We start from the raw sequence: 26,746 nt of genomic DNA, 5'->3' as shown, positions 1-26,746 counted from the left end.
CATTTAAAAACCAATTAGTGGGTCTATTTGAAAATTTGACAGGTTTATCTAGAAGTAATCTTTTGTACCCAAAAAATTGGGAGATTCCTACAAATCATAAAAATGCCATTTGACGTGATTTTTTCATAAGGTCACATGTTAAATATCGATTTTTTAAAACGTAACATGTATAAAATAATAATACAGTCACACGAGCTGCAATTTTTGTAAGTATTTTATCATGCTATTTCAATATACGTTTGACATTTGAATAATATCAGTCAAAAAAACCTGGAGGGACATTCACTGGCACGTAATACTACCCTATTGAAGTAAGCGGTACTACAGGATGGTTTTTCTTAATTTTCTATGTACGATTATATTTTGGGTATTAAATATGGACTAGAAGTAAGTGTGGGATCGTATATGATAGATGTGAGCGTGATGTTACAGATTTAATCAGCGTATAGGAAGTAGGAAGTGGTTTTAAAACCATCGAAAGATTCAATGAAAGCGCAGTCTTATACTGACCAGCCTATATATAATTTTTAACGTCAACTCATTAAATATTAATTGAAATACCCAATCAACGAAGGTATACTCATTCCCACGATAATTGCACCACCTTCGTACACAATATTGTTTTATACAAGGTATTTTTATACTCAAAATTATTTTGTTTGCCATATAATTTTATAGAAGTATAACTTCATACTTGGGTACCCAAGCACCCACTGTCCGTTGATTTTTTTAGAAAAAATGAGACACTGAAAAAAATTTAATATTTTTTGCCAAAAAGAAAACTGTAGGTTAGTGAACTTATTACCCATGATTTTACCAAATATCAACTTTCAAAACAGAAAAACCAAAAAAATTTAAGAAATTAAAAAGTCTTTTTTCGCTCTTGTTTTTGAGTTTTTCAGCATATACGCAATAAAATAAGACTTACCGGGTATCAATCGATAGGTTTTTTTCAGGTACACTATATTTTTACTTATCTTTTTTGGATACGATGCCAAATTTTTTTTTCATCTCAAAAAATCTGTTTTATCAACTTTAGTAAATTTTTTAGGTTAACTTAGCCATCAATTTACCGTAAACAAAAGAAACTACTCTTGGATTTTTTTTCTTCCATACCAGCGTATTTTTTGTTTCCTGATAACATATTTGTCAAATTTAATATTGGGTCTTCGTAGATTAATTGAATCATATAGCCTTTTGAGAAAATTAAAAAAATTTAGTACATTGGATCAACCCTTCTGGACAGACTGCTTAATGTTCAAAAATAGTAAAAACAATAGCACTGCTAAATTTCCGAAATTTAGCAGGACGTAGCAATATTTTATACATTAGTGAAGGAAGGAGTTTCTATAATTTTTTGGAACACAATTTACTTCTACCATCCTGTACATCTGTTAGAAGACACATTTATAGCCCAGATACTATCGTTGAAGGAAAACTTCGAAGCAAATAGTTAAAAACCTTTTTACTCGGACAAAATACACCATGTAAAGTGTGTGTTAAGCGATGATGGTACTGGTATTATTATATAATTTGCCATAGTTGTAAAAGTAATGAGGTCATTGGTTTTGTGTTGTCATTCAACCACAATGGCATGCCATAAGGTCGAACTTTCGTTGCAACATCGGCTTAAGTAATTCATAATTATGTTTTTAATGCCGAATCTGCTAGACTTTTCTACATTGTAACAGCCCGACAGCTGGCAGAGAATGCTCCTTTCTTTTGTCTTCTAATGTATGGCATGGGCGACAAAAACTCTGCTGAGATTGTATTTAGGAGGTCGTACTACATCAAAAGAAGTTTAGAAAAAGGGGGTATTGAAAATGTCGATCAGTCCAGTGACTGCGATTTACGAGAATTTAAAATTGTGCGTTATGAACCTGGACACGTGTACGAAAACTCCGATTTAAGTTATGGAATTTTTGACTTCAAAGCTTATCTTAGACCTGCTAACGTGTAAAAGATGGACTTTTTTAAAAGGGCCCTATATTAATATTTATATTATTTCAATAATGACAATGGGAAAATATAAGGCAAATTTTTCTGACTTAAACATTTTTTTAAATGAGGTGTTGAAATATGAGCATGGATTTGACCATTAGAGGAATGCAACAGTATTTCAAATTTATTGATGTAGTATTGAATTCTGCTTTAGACGTTAACTTATCTGTTGAAGATAGAATTAACTATCTATCGTTTTTTCTACCGACTGTGGTAAGGATTCTTGTTAAATCATAAAAATTATTTGATAGACTATAATTTTATAACTTTAAACAATTATGTATGTGCAGAATTATATGTTCACGGTTTAAATAACATGGTTTTTAAATGTATCGTTTTTTTTATTTTTTATTATAATATCGTACGTGCGAATACACAAGGTCCACTACTCACAGCACTCCACACTTTGGAAAGGGATTGGAAGCCTCCCAACAGCGAGAGGATAGTAGAAAGATAGGCAATTTGTGCGCAAAAGAGTCATTTATCCCTTTCACGAGGAGCATTGCGCAGTGAAATAGCATATGTGAAAATTCAAAAAGGCACTTGCTCAAGAAAGTCACACTGGCCGGAAATCGAATTACGATCTCCCGCGTGTCGACCCACAACCTAGCCGACTGAGCTACCACGCTCTTAAAAATTCATAGACAATGATTTTTTTGTAGAATTTCTTACGTGCATGTACGGCTCTCAACCATGTGAAAGTTTTTATAGACTCATGCAGCTCCTTACACCAATATTTTCTATCATGGTTAATTGTAACCTTTCTTATTCCATCAGTCGCCGTTTCGATCGTCGTTTGATTGTCTAGATAGAAACAATTATTTTTAAGATGTGAAAAATACACCTGATAATTTATCTAGGTTGTATAATCGTTTTGTCTCACGAGAATGTAAATGCAAGGCTAAAGATACGTTGTAAAAAATTTTTATTATAGAACAATTAAAAAAGTTTAAAGACAAAAAAAATTTCAGTATAAATGTTTACATTAGTGAAGCTAGTAAAAAACAGGTGAAAGTAAGCAATAGAGATAAAAGTAATCTATCTTAAGATGACAGACACGATACCTGTGCTGATACTAATGTTGATAGTGATACTGACCATGATGAACAAGACGAAATTAAAATGTTCAAGATGACATTGAGACAAAATGGTTTTTAGACTCTAGCTCATTTTTCGTATAATTCTCGTTCAAATAAAATTGTATTGTTTCGCAAACCCTAAATAGAATTTATAACTTTTTTTACAGTAGCTACATTTTTTTGATATATCTTTGGTATTAAATTTAATCATGATCAAAATGATGTTACAACAATATTGTTCACAATTTTTAATATAGTTACGTATCTTTCTCGTTAATACGTTCTAGACTAATTTTCTAGGTATTTTATTTGGGATTTCAAAATGATTCATGATTAAATAAGAATTTAAAAAAATTTTATACTTTGTATCCAGTGGACAGCCCCTTGCTCAAATCCCGCCCCTCTAGAAAAATTCCAGTATTTTTAGGCCCATATTTAATACACTTGATGCAGAGTCCTAATTGTGCAGGATTTACTACACTTAAAAGCTTCCGTTTGATTTTAGCTGACGTAGCAAGCTCTCTCACTGCATCCTCTAAGGAGCCAACCATGACGCGCTTCTCATGCACAATAGATAGGATCTTGTTAATATTCAAAGAGATTCTATGCGCTGATTTATCCACGTTTAGGTTCCAGCAGTAACAGTACGACAAGCAGCCATCTACGATCCGTAAGTAGCGTCAGTACGCACAGCACCATAAGTGCCGACCCGGCTTCTTTCACAGTCCAACTTGCATGGTCGAAGATCACTCCATAGTAGCCTGCCTTATTAGCAATGGTAAGCTGCGGTATGTACACATTTATTAACACGCAAACTGACTCATTAATTTTCAGTTTGGAGATAATATCATAGTGAATTAAATAATTACTTGCAATTAATGTCGAAGTATTGATACTAATAGGTTTAGTTTAAAATAGATTAGAAAAGAAGTTTTTATATGTGCCTTTGAATTTTTTAAAATCAACATTACTAGTAATACAATAATCATCATTAATTATTAAATTATTTAACAAGAGATAAAAGATAAAGTTAAAATTTAATAAATTAATATTTAGGCAAATAACTTTAAGGAATAAAAACAACATAGCCATCTAAAAAGACTATGATGTTTATTTATCATGACATAACAGTATGGCACATTACTATTGAACATCTTAAACGGTAAGTTTAGCCGAGCTTCTCGAAGATGATGCAGATGACGATGATGATAAAAAAAGGAAAGCGTGAGAGAAATTAACCCCAAAAAGGTGACTCCCAGATACACGTGTGCGTGATGATGATGAGGAAAGATGTAGAAACTAGTAGGACGAATATAATACCCAACTATGCCAGATACTCAAGATCGCAGTTGACAACTATAGACCGCTCTGTATAGACAGATAGTTCGGAACTGACCCGGCGCGCCCACCCAAAGTAGTCGCAAGACCCCCCCCCTTCCCTTTTGAATTCTCCCACTTGCTGCAGTCGTCAGGACCCATCAATCCCTTACACCTTATGTGAAAAGCCAGGAAAAGAGAGAGAGAGAGAATGATGTAAGCAATTAAGAGAGGGGGAGAGACCTATGACCCGAGGACACTTAATGGGAGCAAAGGAGATGGAGATGTAGGTGCATGATAGAGAAGGAGAGAAATGTTTAACTAATGAGAGTATAGAGAGAGACTTGATGAGTTAGCGCGAGAGCGATCAATTGTACCGACTGAAACAAAAGGAGAAAAAGGATGAAGGTAAGAAAGAAATTGACCGGCGCTTGCATGTGTGAATATGTGATGAACTTTTGTGTAAACTCGGTGTGCTGCCACCTTCGGCGTGCTGCGAGGTTGATCCTCCACCGCTCACGAGGCGGTCTACGAATTTTAGTCGTTTCGACTAAACAGTAGGCAGTGGGTATCCGCGTCCTAGTTTCACTGAAAAGGATAATCTTTCCTTGCGCGCCCACAACATTCGTTTAAAAAATGGTATTAAATACAGATTCAATAGCAGTTAAACCGAGATTCAACTGTATTTAAACTCTGAACCAAATGCTATTTTTCAGTTCTGCTGCCCGTAGTGTACGGTGGTGACCGGACAGTTACAATGAACCAATTTTTAATGGTTTCCTGTTAAGTAATCAAATTTACTACGCTCCAACTACTATAAAAAAAGTAATAAAGTTTTTTTAGGGCATACGATAAAAAGCGAAATTTAATTTCAACGAGCTTCACACGGAACGTGAGAAACAATTTACAGCAAAAAAAATTTCTGAATTCTTTTTTTATTTAATCCACCCTCACTCTTGCTATTTTCTGACGATTGTCGTATGACTTCTTTTATTTACAAGACAATGCAGAATGTTTCTATGACATTAACAAAATTGAGAGGATTTTTCCATCATACAATTTTTTCTCCCATCAAGTTTTATTTGAAATTCAGATGTAATTGAAATGTTATTAAATAAAAGTTTGATCGTAAATAAACCGAGATTTAACTGTGATTTAAACTTTGAATCAAAGATAACTTTCATGGCTCAAGTGTAAGGTCGCAACCAGATATTTAAGGTAAAAATTTTTTATGATTTGTGATGTGGTAACGTATAGCTGAAAAAATATAAACATTAAGTATTTTAAAGGGATCATAGTTACTGTTAAGAGCAAATATTTTTTATACGTCACGTAAGTATCTATTAGTAACGTGTATAAGTTACTAACAAAGAGTTTTGGAACTTTGCAAGTCTTACTTCGACATAGGAAATTTTTATTTTAAAAAACTTAACTTTGCTCCAACAATAAATTTTTTTTTGATATTCGTAAAAAAATCCATACAGTTATTTACAGTTGGTTTAATACGTGTAATAATTAAGATACGGAAAAAATGCGAAAATGCCCATTGAAAAAAATGCACTTATTTCAAAGCCTGATTTTGGCCTCAAAAATTAAAATATTACACATGCTAATAAAACATTATGATAGAGCATGTCGAGACAAAGAAATTAAATGCCGAAAACCCTCTTCCATAATACGCGGCTATGCATGAGGGTAAATCAACGATTTGAGATTTTGACCTTGAGAAAAAGTGAATTGAACCCCCAACCTTCTGTACACTAGTCGAGATCCTTACCCACTGTGCTACGAACAGTCCCGATATAGAGAAATTGATTCCTGCATTTTATAGTGAAATTCATAACACTTATTTATGTAAATTTTTAATCAATGTATATTCATTTGGTTAATTTATAAATTAAATTAATAAATAATTTATTTACTAGAATAATTTTTTTTTTTTTTTTGTTTTTTTAGCAAACTTGGAAATTAGTAAATTTTAGCAGAGCCCCGTTACAATGCAATAATGAATATTTATTATTATATATTTACTTCGTTATTTTTACAGTAAATAAATAATTTTTTATACAATTTTTCATATTTTTTTACAATTTTCAAAAACTAAAAAAAAATTTTTTTGTACTGTACAAATACAATAATAAGTTTTTATTGTGTTTTACTCTTTTCAATTTACAATTTTCTCATTTGTAATTAAAGTGATTTTTTGACTTAAGGACGTTATTCACATAGTTAGTGGGGGAAAAGTTCAGAGAAGTGAGTGGAACACTAATGTGTGCAGTAAAGTTACCAACGTAAATGGTTAGTAAAGTTACAAGTTTTTCTTCGGTGGATGTAACCACATACATGCTTGTACGCACACTTCATCCCCTCTTTTTAAACTCATTTAAAAACCAATTAGTGGGTCTATTTGAAAATTTGACAGGTTTATCTAGAAGTAATCTTTTGTACCCAAAAAATTGGGAGATTCCTACAAATCATAAAAATGCCATTTGACGTGATTTTTTCATAAGGTCACATGTTAAATATCGATTTTTTAAAACGTAACATGTATAAAATAATAATACAGTCACACGAGCTGCAATTTTTGTAAGTATTTTATCATGCTATTTCAATATACGTTTGACATTTGAATAATATCAGTCAAAAAAACCTGGAGGGACATTCACTGGCACGTAATACTACCCTATTGAAGTAAGCGGTACTACAGGATGGTTTTTCTTAATTTTCTATGTACGATTATATTTTGGGTATTAAATATGGACTAGAAGTAAGTGTGGGATCGTATATGATAGATGTGAGCGTGATGTTACAGATTTAATCAGCGTATAGGAAGTAGGAAGTGGTTTTAAAACCATCGAAAGATTCAATGAAAGCGCAGTCTTATACTGACCAGCCTATATATAATTTTTAACGTCAACTCATTAAATATTAATTGAAATACCCAATCAACGAAGGTATACTCATTCCCACGATAATTGCACCACCTTCGTACACAATATTGTTTTATACAAGGTATTTTTATACTCAAAATTATTTTGTTTGCCATATAATTTTATAGAAGTATAACTTCATACTTGGGTACCCAAGCACCCACTGTCCGTTGATTTTTTTAGAAAAAATGAGACACTGAAAAAAATTTAATATTTTTTGCCAAAAAGAAAACTGTAGGTTAGTGAACTTATTACCCATGATTTTACCAAATATCAACTTTCAAAACAGAAAAACCAAAAAAATTTAAGAAATTAAAAAGTCTTTTTTCGCTCTTGTTTTTGAGTTTTTCAGCATATACGCAATAAAATAAGACTTACCGGGTATCAATCGATAGGTTTTTTTCAGGTACACTATATTTTTACTTATCTTTTTTGGATACGATGCCAAATTTTTTTTTCATCTCAAAAAATCTGTTTTATCAACTTTAGTAAATTTTTTAGGTTAACTTAGCCATCAATTTACCGTAAACAAAAGAAACTACTCTTGGATTTTTTTTCTTCCATACCAGCGTATTTTTTGTTTCCTGATAACATATTTGTCAAATTTAATATTGGGTCTTCGTAGATTAATTGAATCATATAGCCTTTTGAGAAAATTAAAAAAATTTAGTACATTGGATCAACCCTTCTGGACAGACTGCTTAATGTTCAAAAATAGTAAAAACAATAGCACTGCTAAATTTCCGAAATTTAGCAGGACGTAGCAATATTTTATACATTAGTGAAGGAAGGAGTTTCTATAATTTTTTGGAACACAATTTACTTCTACCATCCTGTACATCTGTTAGAAGACACATTTATAGCCCAGATACTATCGTTGAAGGAAAACTTCGAAGCAAATAGTTAAAAACCTTTTTACTCGGACAAAATACACCATGTAAAGTGTGTGTTAAGCGATGATGGTACTGGTATTATTATATAATTTGCCATAGTTGTAAAAGTAATGAGGTCATTGGTTTTGTGTTGTCATTCAACCACAATGGCATGCCATAAGGTCGAACTTTCGTTGCAACATCGGCTTAAGTAATTCATAATTATGTTTTTAATGCCGAATCTGCTAGACTTTTCTACATTGTAACAGCCCGACAGCTGGCAGAGAATGCTCCTTTCTTTTGTCTTCTAATGTATGGCATGGGCGACAAAAACTCTGCTGAGATTGTATTTAGGAGGTCGTACTACATCAAAAGAAGTTTAGAAAAAGGGGGTATTGAAAATGTCGATCAGTCCAGTGACTGCGATTTACGAGAATTTAAAATTGTGCGTTATGAACCTGGACACGTGTACGAAAACTCCGATTTAAGTTATGGAATTTTTGACTTCAAAGCTTATCTTAGACCTGCTAACGTGTAAAAGATGGACTTTTTTAAAAGGGCCCTATATTAATATTTATATTATTTCAATAATGACAATGGGAAAATATAAGGCAAATTTTTCTGACTTAAACATTTTTTTAAATGAGGTGTTGAAATATGAGCATGGATTTGACCATTAGAGGAATGCAACAGTATTTCAAATTTATTGATGTAGTATTGAATTCTGCTTTAGACGTTAACTTATCTGTTGAAGATAGAATTAACTATCTATCGTTTTTTCTACCGACTGTGGTAAGGATTCTTGTTAAATCATAAAAATTATTTGATAGACTATAATTTTATAACTTTAAACAATTATGTATGTGCAGAATTATATGTTCACGGTTTAAATAACATGGTTTTTAAATGTATCGTTTTTTTTATTTTTTATTATAATATCGTACGTGCGAATACACAAGGTCCACTACTCACAGCACTCCACACTTTGGAAAGGGATTGGAAGCCTCCCAACAGCGAGAGGATAGTAGAAAGATAGGCAATTTGTGCGCAAAAGAGTCATTTATCCCTTTCACGAGGAGCATTGCGCAGTGAAATAGCATATGTGAAAATTCAAAAAGGCACTTGCTCAAGAAAGTCACACTGGCCGGAAATCGAATTACGATCTCCCGCGTGTCGACCCACAACCTAGCCGACTGAGCTACCACGCTCTTAAAAATTCATAGACAATGATTTTTTTGTAGAATTTCTTACGTGCATGTACGGCTCTCAACCATGTGAAAGTTTTTATAGACTCATGCAGCTCCTTACACCAATATTTTCTATCATGGTTAATTGTAACCTTTCTTATTCCATCAGTCGCCGTTTCGATCGTCGTTTGATTGTCTAGATAGAAACAATTATTTTTAAGATGTGAAAAATACACCTGATAATTTATCTAGGTTGTATAATCGTTTTGTCTCACGAGAATGTAAATGCAAGGCTAAAGATACGTTGTAAAAAATTTTTATTATAGAACAATTAAAAAAGTTTAAAGACAAAAAAAATTTCAGTATAAATGTTTACATTAGTGAAGCTAGTAAAAAACAGGTGAAAGTAAGCAATAGAGATAAAAGTAATCTATCTTAAGATGACAGACACGATACCTGTGCTGATACTAATGTTGATAGTGATACTGACCATGATGAACAAGACGAAATTAAAATGTTCAAGATGACATTGAGACAAAATGGTTTTTAGACTCTAGCTCATTTTTCGTATAATTCTCGTTCAAATAAAATTGTATTGTTTCGCAAACCCTAAATAGAATTTATAACTTTTTTTACAGTAGCTACATTTTTTTGATATATCTTTGGTATTAAATTTAATCATGATCAAAATGATGTTACAACAATATTGTTCACAATTTTTAATATAGTTACGTATCTTTCTCGTTAATACGTTCTAGACTAATTTTCTAGGTATTTTATTTGGGATTTCAAAATGATTCATGATTAAATAAGAATTTAAAAAAATTTTATACTTTGTATCCAGTGGACAGCCCCTTGCTCAAATCCCGCCCCTCTAGAAAAATTCCAGTATTTTTAGGCCCATATTTAATACACTTGATGCAGAGTCCTAATTGTGCAGGATTTACTACACTTAAAAGCTTCCGTTTGATTTTAGCTGACGTAGCAAGCTCTCTCACTGCATCCTCTAAGGAGCCAACCATGACGCGCTTCTCATGCACAATAGATAGGATCTTGTTAATATTCAAAGAGATTCTATGCGCTGATTTATCCACGTTTAGGTTCCAGCAGTAACAGTACGACAAGCAGCCATCTACGATCCGTAAGTAGCGTCAGTACGCACAGCACCATAAGTGCCGACCCGGCTTCTTTCACAGTCCAACTTGCATGGTCGAAGATCACTCCATAGTAGCCTGCCTTATTAGCAATGGTAAGCTGCGGTATGTACACATTTATTAACACGCAAACTGACTCATTAATTTTCAGTTTGGAGATAATATCATAGTGAATTAAATAATTACTTGCAATTAATGTCGAAGTATTGATACTAATAGGTTTAGTTTAAAATAGATTAGAAAAGAAGTTTTTATATGTGCCTTTGAATTTTTTAAAATCAACATTACTAGTAATACAATAATCATCATTAATTATTAAATTATTTAACAAGAGATAAAAGATAAAGTTAAAATTTAATAAATTAATATTTAGGCAAATAACTTTAAGGAATAAAAACAACATAGCCATCTAAAAAGACTATGATGTTTATTTATCATGACATAACAGTATGGCACATTACTATTGAACATCTTAAACGGTAAGTTTAGCCAATTCAATACAAGTATTAAATGTTTCTCTTTAAATTAAAAGAAAATTTCTATTTCTATTCAGTGTTTATATATTTTACTATTCATGGTCAGAGAAATAATACATGGGTCATTTTAGAAAACCTGCCAAAGCCACGGTTAAAAAATTACGTATTAAATTTTTTTTATTTTAGAACTTTTTCTTAACAGTACAAGCTAATTTTTTCTAAGCAAGGTTTCGAGATGAAGTTGAAGATATTTATTTCATACGCATATGATATAAAAAATATGCAAGAATATGATTATTGTGACAACCAACTTTTAAAATTTTTATTTATAGAGGCACAGCGTATGAAGTCCACGTGTACACCTTGGGATTTTTTTATAAACATTATTATCCAAAAATCTAAAATGTCAAGCGCTTTTTTCTGCACTTGAAAAATTTTTTAAAAAATTTTTAATAAATGTTATGTTTTAGTCATGGAAATTAATTTTCATTCTTTCATATTAGACACAGCCAATGATTTCATAAGATAAAGCGGTAAATTTTAGCAATCAATTTAAAACTGTTATGAACTTTAAAAATAGCACATACATAGTCAACAGTTTATTTAAATAAAACATTCTACATCACGGTAGAAAAAAAGGTCAAAATTTAATTTCGTTGCGATTTTTCTTATTTCAGCTTCAGTATAATAATAAAAATGATTCTGAACACTTCGTTTTGACAACATATTCCTTGCCGTATTTTATTTAATACAAAATAAAATATTTTTAGATGTAATTTGCAACTTAATTCAACATTTTATTAGAGAATATATAAAGGATGTACTGATAATTTCATGTTTATAAGTGAAGAGTAAATTTTTAATAAACTATAGATGCGCACACACTTTTTTCCATTAACCACAAAAAATACTCGTAAATGACTTACATGTATGCATTCAATTGACTATGGAAAGACGATTCATTGTTACATACACTAAGTTTAAATATTTTCTCAAAAGTTTTGTCTGTTCACTGTATTCTAATTTTTATTAAAAGAGAAAATTATAATTTTTGAAATTATATGGTCTTAGAAATGTTGATAATTTACTTGTTAAAAACGATCTTTCACATAGCTTTTAGTGGTCCAAGAATTTTTCTTTTAGTATGTTTGCTTTTCTTCAGTTATTTTAATTACACTATCATTCGAAGCAATATAATGCGCCAAATCTGAAAATTGATATTTTTTCTAGTTAAATATATCCATTTGCTTTCTTATAGTGCTTAAGTAACGAATGTTTCAGATCGGTTGTGCATTGTCAACTAAGGCACAGCCAAAAATTAAAAACGTGAGATCAGAATTTTTTACTTCCACACGTAGTGTGTATGTAATTTTACACCTCACCTGGACAAGAACTGATACGTTATTGCTCGCGTACCGGGCGGTTATAAATCAGTTTCGGGAAAGGTGTGGTGTAAAAATATTATAAAATACAATTCAAAATTGCAATGATTTATATAAAAAATAATTAAGATCGATTTTGAACTGAAAATATACAAGCTTTATAAGCAACAAAAAAAGTATTGATGAAAATTTTACTATTCAGTTAGAAACTACATAAGTTAGATAAAAGTAAAATTTAAAAATTTATTTATGAAAAACTCCATTACGTACGCGTATGACCTCGTTGCAATGGATATGCTTTAACTCTCCGTAAGAATAACTGCAATATCCAATACGAAGTTAACCACACAAGAGCGCCGGCTGAAAAAATTCTCAATGTTACAACTCCTTTGTAAATATGCATAAGGTGACCACATATAAAGCTTCCAAACGCTACTCCTACGAATAGTGAATTTTTCCTAAAAATGTGTTAAATACTGGGTTTTGATCTTAAATTTATAAGATTATCTTACCGATCCCCTCAAAAACTGCTCCAACGATGCCTTGAATGGTAGCTTTTGTACCAGAAGGTGCTACTTTGTCACCGTACGAAACCATTGTTGGCCAACTTAAGCCAAATGATGGTCCATGAAGAAATTCAATGAGTAATACCATCCACACATTAGTTATCAAACTGTAAGCCATGAACCTAAAAAATAAAAAAAAATAATGAATACATTTCCAAAGAAAGAAATATAGGTTTTCATTTACCTAATCGCATAAACTAAAAGTACCAAGCTCATCACATTAATATGGCCGACTTTATGGAGAATATTGCCTGACATAAAGTTGAAAGGTAATTGACCCAGAAAACACTGTACTCCTGCAATAAGTCCCTGCAGAGTTTTAGACCATTTTTTGTCTTCTGGAGAAGAAATCCCCTCAATATACAAATTTAAAAAATTCCAGATTACAGCTGTACACATTCCTGCTCCAATGCACCACCAAGCAAAAACTAAAACTCTACCTTCTTTTAAAATGGACCCTAACTCCCAAAGCACTGAAGGTTCACTTTTTTTAAGGCTTTTCTGTACATAAAAATAAAATTGTTTGTGTATTTATGGATTTTAATTTTCAACAACAAAGTAAAAATTTATGAAGTATTCCATATTTTTACCTTTTTTATTGTAGCAGAGACTAAAACATCAATACTCATAAATATAAAAACCAAATAAAATAAAAAAGAGTAATCTTTTCTCTCAGATTTCTTGCTTACAACATCTATCACATATCCAGCGGTTACTGAAAATAATCCAACTCCAATGCTACCCCACATGCTCTGCTTTCCATAATCTTTACTCTTTGATTCACCTATTATTACATTTTTAGTTACTATTTCATATCCAAAGCTTAATAATATATTTATGAAAGTTACTTTAAAAGTAATTTGGTTTTTGAATGTAAATACCTAATAAATCGAAACATATTGTATCTGCCACGCTGACAACTATAGCCATGCCAATCCAACTTACAACTGAAGCCTGCAAGAACCATCGAAAATAATTTGGCTTGAATTCTGCTTTGTTAACATCATTTATTAGTCCATGAAGAAAAGGAACTTTGGGACACTGAACTTTGCATGAAATTCTTAAAGGTAAGTTTGACGAACAAGTAGTTCTATGTACATCTCCATCGGCAAAAAGAGCACTAAACACTCGAATGTGCAAACAATTATCTTTCTAAACAAATATAATTTAACTCTTATTAGTATATTTTTTTCAAATGAGCTATAAAAGCATATTTTAGAAAAATTAAATGCTACTACTTGTTTGATTTATTTAATAATGTAAACAACACTCACTGCTACGTAGTGAGATGCATTAAATTTTGCTTCAAATTCTATTTTCTCATTAAAAATATCTGACTCTTTTGCCGTTTCAGATAAAAAACAGTACTTTTCAATCTTCCATGATTCACACAGAATTTTAGTTTCACTTAATGAGTTAATATCGCATGTTAAACAGCAACTATTATTATCTTTGGTTGCTTTTACTGCTTCTGCAGAGGTAAAAGGCTTTTTTGAGCATAATGCCAAGAATGATACACCATCACAAGTGAAATTAGCTCTTGTACTAGAGTCAGCCTCTGGTATAAAATATATTGTGAAAAATGCTGATGCTAACATTACTTGAAACAGTATAAAAAATATTTTGTGAAATTGGAATTTGTCTGCAAGACTACCAAAGAGAGGTTTTGCTATTAATCCTGAGATAGGTAGTATTAAGAAAATATTACCAACTTGGTCTTCCGAGAAACCTAATTGTTTCGCTATGGTTGGTAAGAATTGCATCATTGGTCCAGTAGCTAAAACAAAAATATAATTTAAAGTAAGGTACTTTGTCACATTAAACTTTATTAAATCTTAAAAATTTTATTTTAAATAAACATAGGAATTTCATATTTTTGAGCACTATATGTGACTGTTGTTAACTAGTGATAAAAAACACTAAAAAAATTAACTAATTAAAAAGTATTTTGTAAAGTTTCACAGAGTTAACCTCTGAAATTTTAATAAACATATTTGAATAAAAACTGACAGATATACGTACTATATATATACACAGATGTACGTATATACAATTGTTAGATGATCTTTAGGGTTGCAGAACTATTTAGAATCCATAAACTAACATAAAAATTAAGTATTTTATTACTCTTATGGGAATTTCAAGACCTAACATTACCATAACTCTCATTATTCTTTTTAAACTACTTTAAATAATCATATTTAAAAATAATTTAATATTTATAACTTTATAATTTGAAAACGTACCTCAACTTTCTTAGAACTATTTCGAGTTTTGTAGAGAAAGAATCATTGAAACTGTATGAAGTTAAAGATGAATACTTCGAAGTATTACGGTATATATAAACTAGACCACAAGCCGTAGCGTCGTTGCAAGGATCGACGCCTCAGCGCCTCTCTAACAATCAGTAAAAATCTATTTTTGTTCACAATTGTATTAACTAGAATTTATTTAGATGTTTAAAAAGAATTATGCTATGACGAATTGTCTAAAGGGAATTTTTTTTTATTAATTACTATCTGTGCTAGGTGTGGTCACTAGCCGATACAGCACCTAGACGGTGATCTTCCATAAGTACTGTTCTCGATATGTTGCTACTCAAATACATGCATTCTTTTGGCTATCTCTAACCTCATTTTCAACGTTGTTAAGCATGTGTTAGCTGAGAATATATAATACATCTCTTGATGTACAGACGGTCAGATTCACCATTCCTTTGATGCAAAAATTTCATGCTCCCCCAGTATACTAGGCTCTCAATGAGGCAGGCGGTGTTATATTGTACCAGATTAGTGACGGTGCATGACTAATAATGGCAAAAAAATGAAGTATAACACATCAATATTATTTAATGCATCCTTAGTCAACAGGTCAGAGCCACTGGTTCAATTTTTTTTCCAACGAATTGGCCTTTGGTTTTTTTATTTTTTTGGAAATACATTTTTAAAATGCCAATAAAAATATGTGAGAATGTATACGCAAAAAATTTAACTCATTTGATGTGTATAGCAGAAGATCATTGGTGTTATTATCACTTATTTATTAATGATTTACGTGTTACGTAAATCCGTAAGTCTACTTTTTTGTTGGTATTACTCAATGAAAACTATCGAGTGTCATCACGTTTGGATACAAGGAAAAAAGAAATAGTAAGAAAATGGGATGTAAGTCAAAAATTTTTAGCTATAAAAGCAAAGGTTATTCTTAAGTATTCAGACTAAACCTACACAGGTCATATTACATTCAAGGTCAAGTTGCTGATATTAAAATATTAAAAAATCAGTCTAAAAACAAACAGCACTCAGATAAAAAATAAATTAAATTACTACTGAAAATACTCTATGAATAATTTTTTACAAATTATAAACTATATTTAATTATAATATATTACAATGAAAATTAACATGACACTTACAACAATACTACCAGGGTACTCTCAAATGGAGAAAAAACAAAAAGTTAGCAATAAATAATAATTAGTCAGTATTTGTCACTTTTCCTAACAACTGGTTGACACGATAATATACTCTATTAATCACTTGGTACTGTTCACTCACAGAGGATGTGAAGGTTAAACTTACCCACAAAAAACAAACGTATACAGCATAAGTTGATATACATTGATAGATTACCAGTAATTAAAATTTTTAAACAACTTTAAATAATAAACCAAATTAATTAAGAACTCAAACCATTCTATAACTATTGTATATTTTATAAGCAAAATGTTCACTAAAAAAAACCACTGAGCTCTGTGAAAAAAAGGTGCTTTGAGCACCAACGTCTTTGGTGTAACAACAGGTGACGTTGGAAAAGAGTACTATAACTAGCTCCAACGCTTCAGAGCGTTATAGCTCTCCTCCCAATGAGTCTGGTGCTACAACAGCAGGCCAGAGAAAATCACCGTAAGGTATCCAAGCAGTCACCTTTGTTAGAAACTTCAGTCAAGACAGAGTTTAGCTTACCGATCCCTTTTAGGGCTATCTAACGTACCTTGCCAACAAATATATTACAAAGTAACAAAGTTGACAAAAAATGGCCCTTAGAGCTTACAAAAGTTTTAACAATGCCTATAGTCACAAAAGGGCGAATGGGAAGAAAAACTTTAAATGCGTCAAATGTATACAATTTTAGGTGTCAAAAAAGTGACACAGAACATTTATCGAGATAGAGACAGCAGCGTCAAAATTGACGAATAAGGAATACATTAAGTGAGTGATCAGCTTTCCATTTTAACCCTGTCATTGTTTACTCAAATTTTTCAATTATTCAAATAGAGAATATATATATATTTGTATTTATTTTGATAAAAGATGAGGCTCCAGAACTTTTTTTTTCTGGTAGTGAAGTATTTGTGATTAAAAGAAAAAAATTGAATTATTCATTTTTTGTCAGTTTTAAACCTTTACAGTTGTAACAAACTACCAGTTTAATTTATTATAACGGAAAAACTGCAAATCAACGGCCCCTTCGGGCCAATATTTATTTAAGAAAATCCTAATTGTATGCTACTCTAGTAATAAACAGGGTATGGTAAACCCATAAGTAAGCCAAAGGAGCAAAGTCTGCCACCTAATGCAGCTGTTACATTTTTCTAAAGAGAAAAGTGTAAAAAAATTCTTTTACCCTGGTAACACAATCTTACGCACTGGCAGTGCGTAAGTCTGCACCTGGTCTGCTTCCGGGATCTTGTGTAATTCTAATGCATGACAAGTGCATAAGACGCTTTGTGGCAGATTTGCGTGCAGGCAAGTGCGCAAGACTCTTGCGTAAGAAGTGCACAAATCTGACGATCAGTCGAGTGCGTTTTTTGTCTTGACTCGACGCACTCCTGATTGCGGCAGATTTGCGCAAGATTTGCGTGCACGTAAGTGCGCAAAAAGTGCAAAAATCTGACGATTATTCGAGTGCGTTATCATTCTGACTTGATGCACTTCCACTTACGGCAGATTTGCGCAAGATTTGCGTGCAGGCAAGTGCGCAAGATTCTTGCGTAAGAAGTGCACAAATCTGACGGGCAATCGAGTGCGTTATTATTTTTATTCGATGCTTTTCCTTGTTGCAGAATTTTGCAGAATTCTTGGGAGACAATAATTGACACAAGCTGTTTTAACTATGGTTTTGACTTATTTTGCTTGTAATAACATATTTCTTACGTTTTTGCTGGTGTAGAAATTGTGAAGAAATTTCTGAAGTGAGATTTTAACATCAGAAATTTCTTGAGATTTTTTAACAGGGTTGTGGAAGACTTTTATTTTTGTGCACTGACATTTTTTTATGTACAATTGGCACCAAAAGATGACAAATTACCTTTATATAGGAAAAAATTAGGAAAATACTATGAATACACTAGTTTTGCTAACTCATTAAGGAAATTTTTCGGCGAAAAAAAATTTTTCTGGAATTCAGTTCCCAATATTTTTTATAGTGTTAAAAATGAAAATAATTCATAATACAAAAATGTATGTACATGTGTGCTTATATATGTATGTGTATTTGTATGTGATCAATTGTATCTCAGAGCCCTGTGGTCAAATTTTAATAATTTCAGGTTCAAACTTATTGTTTTTGCATACTTCTACCGGCTCAAAAAAGAAATTTTAGTTTCGACCGTATCAAGGTTGATACTGTTCATTTTCGATTATTGACACGGTTTTTAAAAACATTTGTTTTTGCTTTTAAAATTATTTTTATTTATTGCGTATAGAATCAACACTATATAATATTTTAAATCCTTTTCAAAGGTTTTTTTTTACTTCGAATGTATACAATACTTAAATTTCAAGATTTGTTAATGTGTCAGAAAAACACCTACAGATAACAAAACAAACGTATTTACACTTTTCTCTGATAAAATTTGGATCAAAAGGATTGAAATAATAAAGTGGCACGAAAAAAATAGATGTATTAGATTGTAAACATAAATAAAATATATACTATAATGAAATGACATAACCAGCCAAGAAAACTGTATCATTCAATAGAGAAACAGATATGCGTGTATACAATAACAGTTACGAGAGCTTAGGATTTTTAATAATTTACCAATACAAACAGTACATTTTTCACTAATTACTAACAGTATGTTTTTCACTAACAATTTCTTCTGATTTATATAAGAAAAATTACTATCAATAAAAATTATACCTGTGGATTTTATTTCTTATAATGATATTGCAAATAAGTGTTAAGCTACAAAGTGCAGAAAAAGAATAGGAAGTCGAAAAATACTGTTATACATTTTTTTATAGGAAACAAGTACAAACCCATGATTTATGCACTTCTTACATAAGGATCGTGGGTTAAAAAGCCTTGGGTTATAGTTTCAAGCAGTCATTATTTAACATCCTCCTTATTCTTGATAAAAATGACTGGAGTTTTGAATGCAGGTTATCCCCCAGGCTGTAACGGTTTTTACGCCCTTTATTCTTCTTGATTAACTAATCACACATTACATCTATAAACTCTACACTGGATTCACATAAATTTATACTAATTCATATAAATTTAAACTTATTTGTATAAATTTAAACTAATACATGCAACTTGACCATAACTTTCTCTATTTTTTTTTGTTTTAATATAACTTGTATTTAATTCTGTACCTTTATTTTTAATTCAACTTCTATTTTTCATACATTATTTTTACTTTTTAATGAATTTTTCTCTTGATTTCAAATGTAAATCTATTTTTGTTAACTAATTTGTAACTTTTGCGAATTTTAGATTATACTCTGTAAAATTAAAATTTGAGACCGAACGTCGTTATACCACATGGTCTTATAAACGTTACTTACTTACTTACTTACTTATTTACTTGTGTACTCACCTGCACGAAAATTTTGCGCAAATCTGCCGCAATCAGGAGTGCGTTGAGTCAAGACAAAAAACGCACTCAACTGATCGTCAGATTTGTGCACTTCTTGCGCAAGGATTTTGTGCACTCGCCTGCACGCTAATCTTGCGCAAATCTGCTGCAAGCGGAACTGCCTCAAGTCAGAATGATAACGCACTTGACTGCCCATCAGATTTACGCACTTCTTACGCAAGAGTCTTGCGCACTCGCCTGCACCCAAATCTTGCGCAAATCTGCCACAATCAGAAGTGCGTCAAATCAAGATAAATAACGCACTTGACTGATCGTCAGATTTGTGCACTTCTTACGCAAGAGTCTTGCTCACCTGTCGTGCATCAGAATTACGTTAGATCTTGGAAGCAGACTAGATGCACACTTACACAATTTCGTTGTCAATGTAAATTTTGTGCAAGAAGTACGTTAGAATTGCAAAGACTGTGCTACCAGGGTATTCAAGATCTATTTTGAAATCTAATCTGATTCTACTTAATCTACTATTTATGCATCACGGCTATATATTTTAAATATTATTATGTTTCATAACTTGAGTGACGAAAAAAGAGATTTTTATTAGACAAATGTATGTGGTTTTATGTGAATTAAATCAAAAGATAATCTGTCAAATTGCCGAGATTTAGAAAGCTGAAAGAAAGAAAGTTATCGCCGCTAGTTGTGCGTATCAGGTGTACACTTATCTTCAAAACCAAAATCTAAACTGGACAAACTTAATATTAAAGTATTTGTCTAGTACTTTTGATGAAACTTTCTGATGAAAAAATTTTACATGACTATGTGCCGAGGCTAAATTATGTCCATTTCAAATACATCTTAAAACATTTGAGTAAAAAAGATGAATTTTTTTTAAATATCTAAGAAGGCATTTCTATTGATTAAAAGTCGTACACATATATGAAAAATCGGCTGTTTTGTGCTGTGGTATTATAAACTTCAAGTATTATGTAATTACAATGAAATGAGACTAGATATTTCAATTAAAGAAAGACGTGTACTCTCACGTATTAAAAACATATTTAAATACAGTATGTGAAAGTATAAAATGAAAATATCAAAAAAAGTTAGACAGTCATTATATAAAAATCAATTTGCAGAACACGTACATAGATTTAAAATTTTCTTTGTGTCAAAAATAATTTTTGCAAATTAATTATGCTGCACATAATGGTTATTTTATCAATGTATGGGACAAGCTGCCATGATAATTTTCTAGTGATTGCAATCCCGCAACTCACTCAATCCCGCGGGATTAATATGCGGGATTGATCGATCCCGCGTGGGATCCTGCGGGATCCCGCATATTTGAAATTATTTACAGTAGTTCAACTTTTTGCCCCGTTTATATGTAAGATAAAGTATTAATTTTTTGATCTTATAGGGCTATAAGATCGAAAAATTAATACTTTATCTTATTTAAAATTATGTTATAAAATCGAATTGAAATTACAGGTTTTTGTTTTAAAAATCAAGTACTATTAATTAAACATGTCTTACATTATGCAACAAAAATTAATTGTTTTCTAACAAAATAACAATAAAATTGCGAAGCGCACGGTGAGTCTATGTGAAACTGACTGACACGAACGTCACGAACTGACACGAAGCCGCCCGCCAGCCCCCGCCAGTGTGCGAAACGGCAACGTCGTGCTCGAGCCACTCGCTTTCTTACGCAAAACTTCACGAATGTTTTAGCGGTAAATTTAAATTTGCAGAATCCGCGGATACACGTTTTGAAGGTGCGGGATCCAGCAGATTAATAAGTGGAGCGGGATCCCGCGAGAATGCCAGATCCCGTTTTGCGGGATTGCAATCTCTATAATTTCCCCTTAAAGATTTTAGAAAATTTCATGCCCTGCAATGTTCTTTCTATATATGAACTCTGGTTCTAGCTACTGAATTGTTTAGTCCAACATCATTTAAAGACATTAGTTTATTTTTTTCAATTTTAAGAGGCATAGTTATTTTGATGCGGTTTTAGAAACTTCCAACATCAATGCCCAAACCTTTATCAACCATGATCGCATCTCTTGTAGGTTCTAGTCTATCCAGGATTTGGAAGTGAATAAGAATACATATATCAGAAGCACGCTCTTTAAGGAGGCTTGGGCGTTTGGTGTCGTATCTATTGAGGGGCCCCTGTGGGGTACTTGTCACACAAATGATTCTTTGTAATATTTTTTTATAATCATTTTGATTATACACATGTGTGAACAAAATAGCAATAATACGCGGAAAAATCATTGGGAAAATCGATATAAAAAAATTTATTAGTTTTCCCGAGGTACCTTGTGTAAAGATGACGGCCCTGCCACGATAAAACTGACAACACTGTACTCTCTTGCTCTCATCTGCTATTATATACCTGTACTTGTGTTAGACTTAAATTTTCATGCTTGTATGTTTATGAATGTACAGCGCATGCACACTGACAGTACCTGAACAAAACAATTCTCATGTTCGATGTTTTCCTCGCTATTTTCTCAAAATTTAACGTGTTGATCCTATTTTTTTTTTAAATAATAGATTCTTTATACTTTCAAGTACATGTACCAATTTAATATGTGGGCCCACAGCTTTTTATTGCGGTACGGTAGTCTATTGAATTTCGGGTTCCGTAAGGTTGCGTGGTAAAATGACGAATTTTCACAAGCGATTTTCTCGAAAATTAATGTGTTGACCTACCTATTTTGTTTTCCTAAAAAAATCTAGCAAACTTTATCTATATAATCTCTGAATTTCAGACCTAGCCAGCATTTAATTCAAAATCGCCCAAGCCTCCTTAAATGCATCACTTACATGAATAATTGCGCCATTAGGTAAGATTACAATTAGGAATTCGATGGTTTCTCGTCCTTTGTAGTGAGAGTACAGTTTTAAACGGAATTTCAAGCAACGAAGTTTCTCCACTGAAATTTTGGTAAAATCAAGTACTGCATAGGTGTCAGTAAATTTACAAAAACAGTAAGACATACTTCTCTGCACTTTTCGTTTTTTGAGTCAGTAAATCGAATTTTTTGAAATATCTGACTACAAAAACACCATGTAAGTTGAGTTACTAGCAGCACGTCGTCCTCTCAAATCAAAGAGAGTGACTAGGCATCTGACAGATAAGTTTAAACGTAGCTTACACATGCACAAAACTTCGATCTTGCACAGATAACTTGAATTTTTCTTGAATTTAACTTACTGACAGCCTTCGTAAAACTGTTAAGCAATCAGAATGAGATTTCAGTAAATGTGATGAGATACTCATCTTGTCTAATTATATTCATTAAATTTACTGCAGTGTTGCTAGATCCTTCATACTAAATATTACCAGTACCTTTATGGCTTTTTTTATCTCTACCATAGTGAGTTTCATTGAGATTATTTTTTCGACTGTAGGAGCAGTAGGCACTAGTAACACGACTGAGTGACGAACCAACATAAAGACACGCAGTTGTTAAGGAATCAGCAGCAGTTCTGCTATCACTAGAACTGCAACTAACAGTAATGGCGTCAGTTTTATGAAGATATAAATTATTATCTTTGAAGATTAAAAAATTAGGGTCCACACCGATAACAGCATCAGAAATGGGTACGTCAGCATTATTTGCTTTAACTATGGTATAGCTGGAGTCCACTAAATTCAAATCATAACTCTTTTCACATTCAATGTCAGTGGGAATACAAGGCCCAGTCTGTTTGTTTACGTGACTTTCACTTTCAAATTACCATTTTAAAACAATTGCAATAAACTCTGTACGTCTAAGAAGTTTGAGGGTTAGCACAACTAAATATTCTTTGAAGCATTTTTATCTATAATTTCTTTAATTTTCAAAAGTGTAGTTAACATAAGGCAGCTCATAGATGTATTGTTTTCACAACAAGACATCATGCATTTGAACAAGCGTTTTGCTTTTAAATTTCTGCAAGTAATTCGTGAGATTTTCAGTATTTGTGATATTTAAATCTTATCAGTGTTCAAAATATAAATAAATTTTTTTAGTTCTTATTTCAATAATAGCGTGTCGATATTAGTCGCGGCTTACCATGTACCTATACCATATCTCTTCTGACCTGATGGCCAAGAGCATCTATAGCTAATATCCATAGCATAATAAGACGCTTTTCGCTCCTTCCTCTCTCTTTCTCTCGCACGCATTATGACGCCCACCCTCTATGTCCAATCTTTCTTCCTCGCGCAGTCTAGGTGAGAGTAAACGGCGCTCAAGTATTAACCGCCCATTACAATATATCTCCCTATATTATGTAGTCGCAAGAGTTAGAGCGAGGTTTTGTTCCCCCTGCTCACCCTCCCCCACCTTCCCCCCGCCCCCAGCTCCCACAAATAAAAAAGTTTTTCTTTCATTTTCTGGCATTTTTCGAGTAATCCTACTTTTTTGATAGCTCCCCCCTGCTACCCCCATATTCCCCCCCAGCTCCCCCATGTATAATGTGAATAAATTTGTAAGGTTTTATATATTCACTGTTACAAATGGTCTAATTTTCACATATAATTTTATTTGACCATAACAAAAAATTTCGTTACAATTAACTTAGTAAGGATGTTTATTTTGATTACATACTCTACAATGTCTTTTTAAGTGCTTTGCTCTTACATAATCTTTCCCACAATCGTGACAAATATTTTTTTGAACGTTTTTTTCATGACTTTTCAAATATCTGTAAGTGATTTCCATTTCCCGCATTTAATGAACGTAAAATTTTTTTCAATATTTTGGCATTCCTTTGTGTGACGCAAATAGTTTTTCTTCTCTAATATTGTATGCTACATAGATCGTATGCAACAAATTTTTTTTTGTGAATTTTTTCGTGCGATGATAGACACTCTTCATGAAAAAGTTTTGAGTAACATTTGTCACACTGACAAAATTTTGCATCCATGATGGTGTATCTGAAAACATATTACATAAAACGGATTGTTTATGATTTCATAAATCTGGGTACTAGACGGTACTGAAATTTGCTTTTTTGATGAAAGAAAAAAGTCGCAAAAAAGTATAAAAATAGTAATGAACTATAGAATAGTTTTTTTGTTACTCTAAAATTTCATTCCAAACAATATTTTGAATTTCAACTTGGTTTTCTGATTCAATTTGGATAAAAATTTTTTTATTGCCCATGCGAAAATAATGGTTTTTTGAGGTAAATCCTAAGGTATTAAAACATTGACCTTGAGATTTATTGATAGTCATAGAAAAAGCTATGGTAAATGGAAATTGTTTTCTGTACAATATAAATGGTAGCGAAGAAGAATTGTTTGTGTTTAGTGTTGTTATTGGAATAAAGATTTTATTTCCTTTTTTTCACCTGTAATTATTTCAGCTTCGATGATGTATTTAAATAATTTTGTAATTCGTAATTTTGTACCATTGCAAAGTACTTTAAATATGTTTAAGTTTCGTATTAACATAACAATAGCGTTAATTTTCAAATTCAATTTGTGTAGAGGAAAACTTTTTTTAACACTATCTAAATATTCTGCAGGGTAATTAATATAAATATTATCGTCTGATTCATTTACTCCTTTGTAAGTTGCTTTATCAATACTATAATACGTTACTAATGTTCCTACCATATTATTTAAAATTTTCTTACTCAAATATTTACTTTATGCAAATAGAGATTTACAAAGTATGGAAAAAAACTCGAATTTTATTAACTGTTACTTAAAATTGATATATGTAATCAATGTATATTGATAGTAATGAATTACATGAATTTTTAACAATCATTTTTTATTTTCCCTGACTAATGCCTAATTTTTATATATTTGAAACGACAACGTGTTAAAAGATTTCAAATATCGTCAAAAATTTAAAAATTACGATATTGTTAGAATCACAAATTGATTTCTTTTTAACAGTACCGTTAGTTGATTGTTATTTTTTTTTATTTTTTTAAACTAAAATTTTGGCTCATTGGTCTTTTTTTCTTCGTTTACTTTTACTTCGTTAAATTCGTTATAAAAAGTTACAAAATTTCTAAACAAAAATGTGACAGTGAATTAGACTCCCAAATTGCAACGGAAGAAAATTCTTTCTTTTACATCTACATAAAACTTGGAGTCTAAATTTGAAGTTGGAGATAGATCTGTGTAAGAAATATATTACTATTACTACTATTTTTCAAGAAATAATAAAATTATAAAAAAAATTTTTTTTCATCGATGGTCCTGGTAGATCTGTCAAATTGATCCTATATGAAACATAAATTTATTATTTCATATCAATTGATAGAAAAATTCTTGCAATGGCTTAGACAGGTATTCCTTCTATTCTTCTTCCAAAGGAAATGAACACTCACAGAACTTTCAGACTTCCTTTGGACTTAGGCACCGTAGAAAGTGCGTTCTTCCAGTTTGAGCCAAATAAACAAAAAATACGTAATGTAGAAGTAACGATTTGGGATGACGCTTCTATGATACCAAAAAAAGCGTTAGAAATCGTTGATAGGACTTTAAAAGATTTATCTAGTAGTAATTAACCTTTTGGAAATTAAATAACAATATAAGGTGGAGACTTTCGTCAAATTCTTCTAGTAGTAAAAAACGGAAACAAAATTACTATTGTTCAAGAAACCATAAAAATTACTAATTTTTTGTCTTTGTTTAATATTTTCTATTTAAAAAACAATATACGTTCGATTAACAAAAAATTTTCGTCGTTGCTACTGGATATAGGAGAAGGAGAAATTAAAAATTTTAGAATTCTTCAGACATGGAAAACAAATGATATACGGTCTAAAATTTTTAATAATGATGATGATCCTTTTATGATTTAAGCGATATCAACATCTCACAATGAATACACAGATTTTTTTAACAAAAAAATTTTATATAATATGGTAGGAATATTAGTAACGTATTAAAGTATTGATAAAGCAACTCACAAAGGAGTAAATAAATC

At 31.5% G+C, this 26,746-nt stretch overlaps 1 protein-coding gene across 6 annotated transcripts in view; it reads right to left on the bottom strand.

Moving 5' to 3' along the window:
* Sugb (Sugar baby transporter) overlaps positions 1 to 26,746 on the bottom strand; it is a 146,736-nt gene that overhangs the window by 99,484 nt on the left and 20,506 nt on the right. For 2 of the 6 annotated variants that reach the window (XM_089593803.1, XM_089593801.1), the window contains 7 exons: positions 14,239 to 14,741; positions 13,846 to 14,116; positions 13,555 to 13,748; positions 13,149 to 13,465; positions 12,911 to 13,086; positions 12,669 to 12,836; positions 11,847 to 12,223 (listed from right to left, as the gene is read on the bottom strand). In XM_089593803.1, the coding sequence (XP_089449929.1) occupies positions 12,156 to 12,223; positions 12,669 to 12,836; positions 12,911 to 13,086; positions 13,149 to 13,465; positions 13,555 to 13,748; positions 13,846 to 14,116; positions 14,239 to 14,741 (1,697 nt within the window). In that variant the 3' untranslated portion in view covers positions 11,847 to 12,155. Of the gene's footprint in view, positions 1 to 11,846; positions 12,224 to 12,668; positions 12,837 to 12,910; positions 13,087 to 13,148; positions 13,466 to 13,554; positions 13,749 to 13,845; positions 14,117 to 14,238; positions 14,742 to 26,746 lie in introns of those variants that run through there. The other 4 variants (XM_089593805.1, XR_016293115.1, XM_089593804.1 and 1 more) reach the window with 4 other exon arrangements.

This window comes from Copidosoma floridanum, unplaced genomic scaffold, assembly GCF_036245765.1.
Source record: "Copidosoma floridanum isolate Cflo_tuat_1 unplaced genomic scaffold, Cflo_Japanese_pri ptg000020l, whole genome shotgun sequence".
Taxonomy (NCBI): domain Eukaryota; kingdom Metazoa; phylum Arthropoda; class Insecta; order Hymenoptera; family Encyrtidae; genus Copidosoma; species Copidosoma floridanum.
This window is presented reverse-complemented; position numbering and strand designations above follow the sequence as displayed.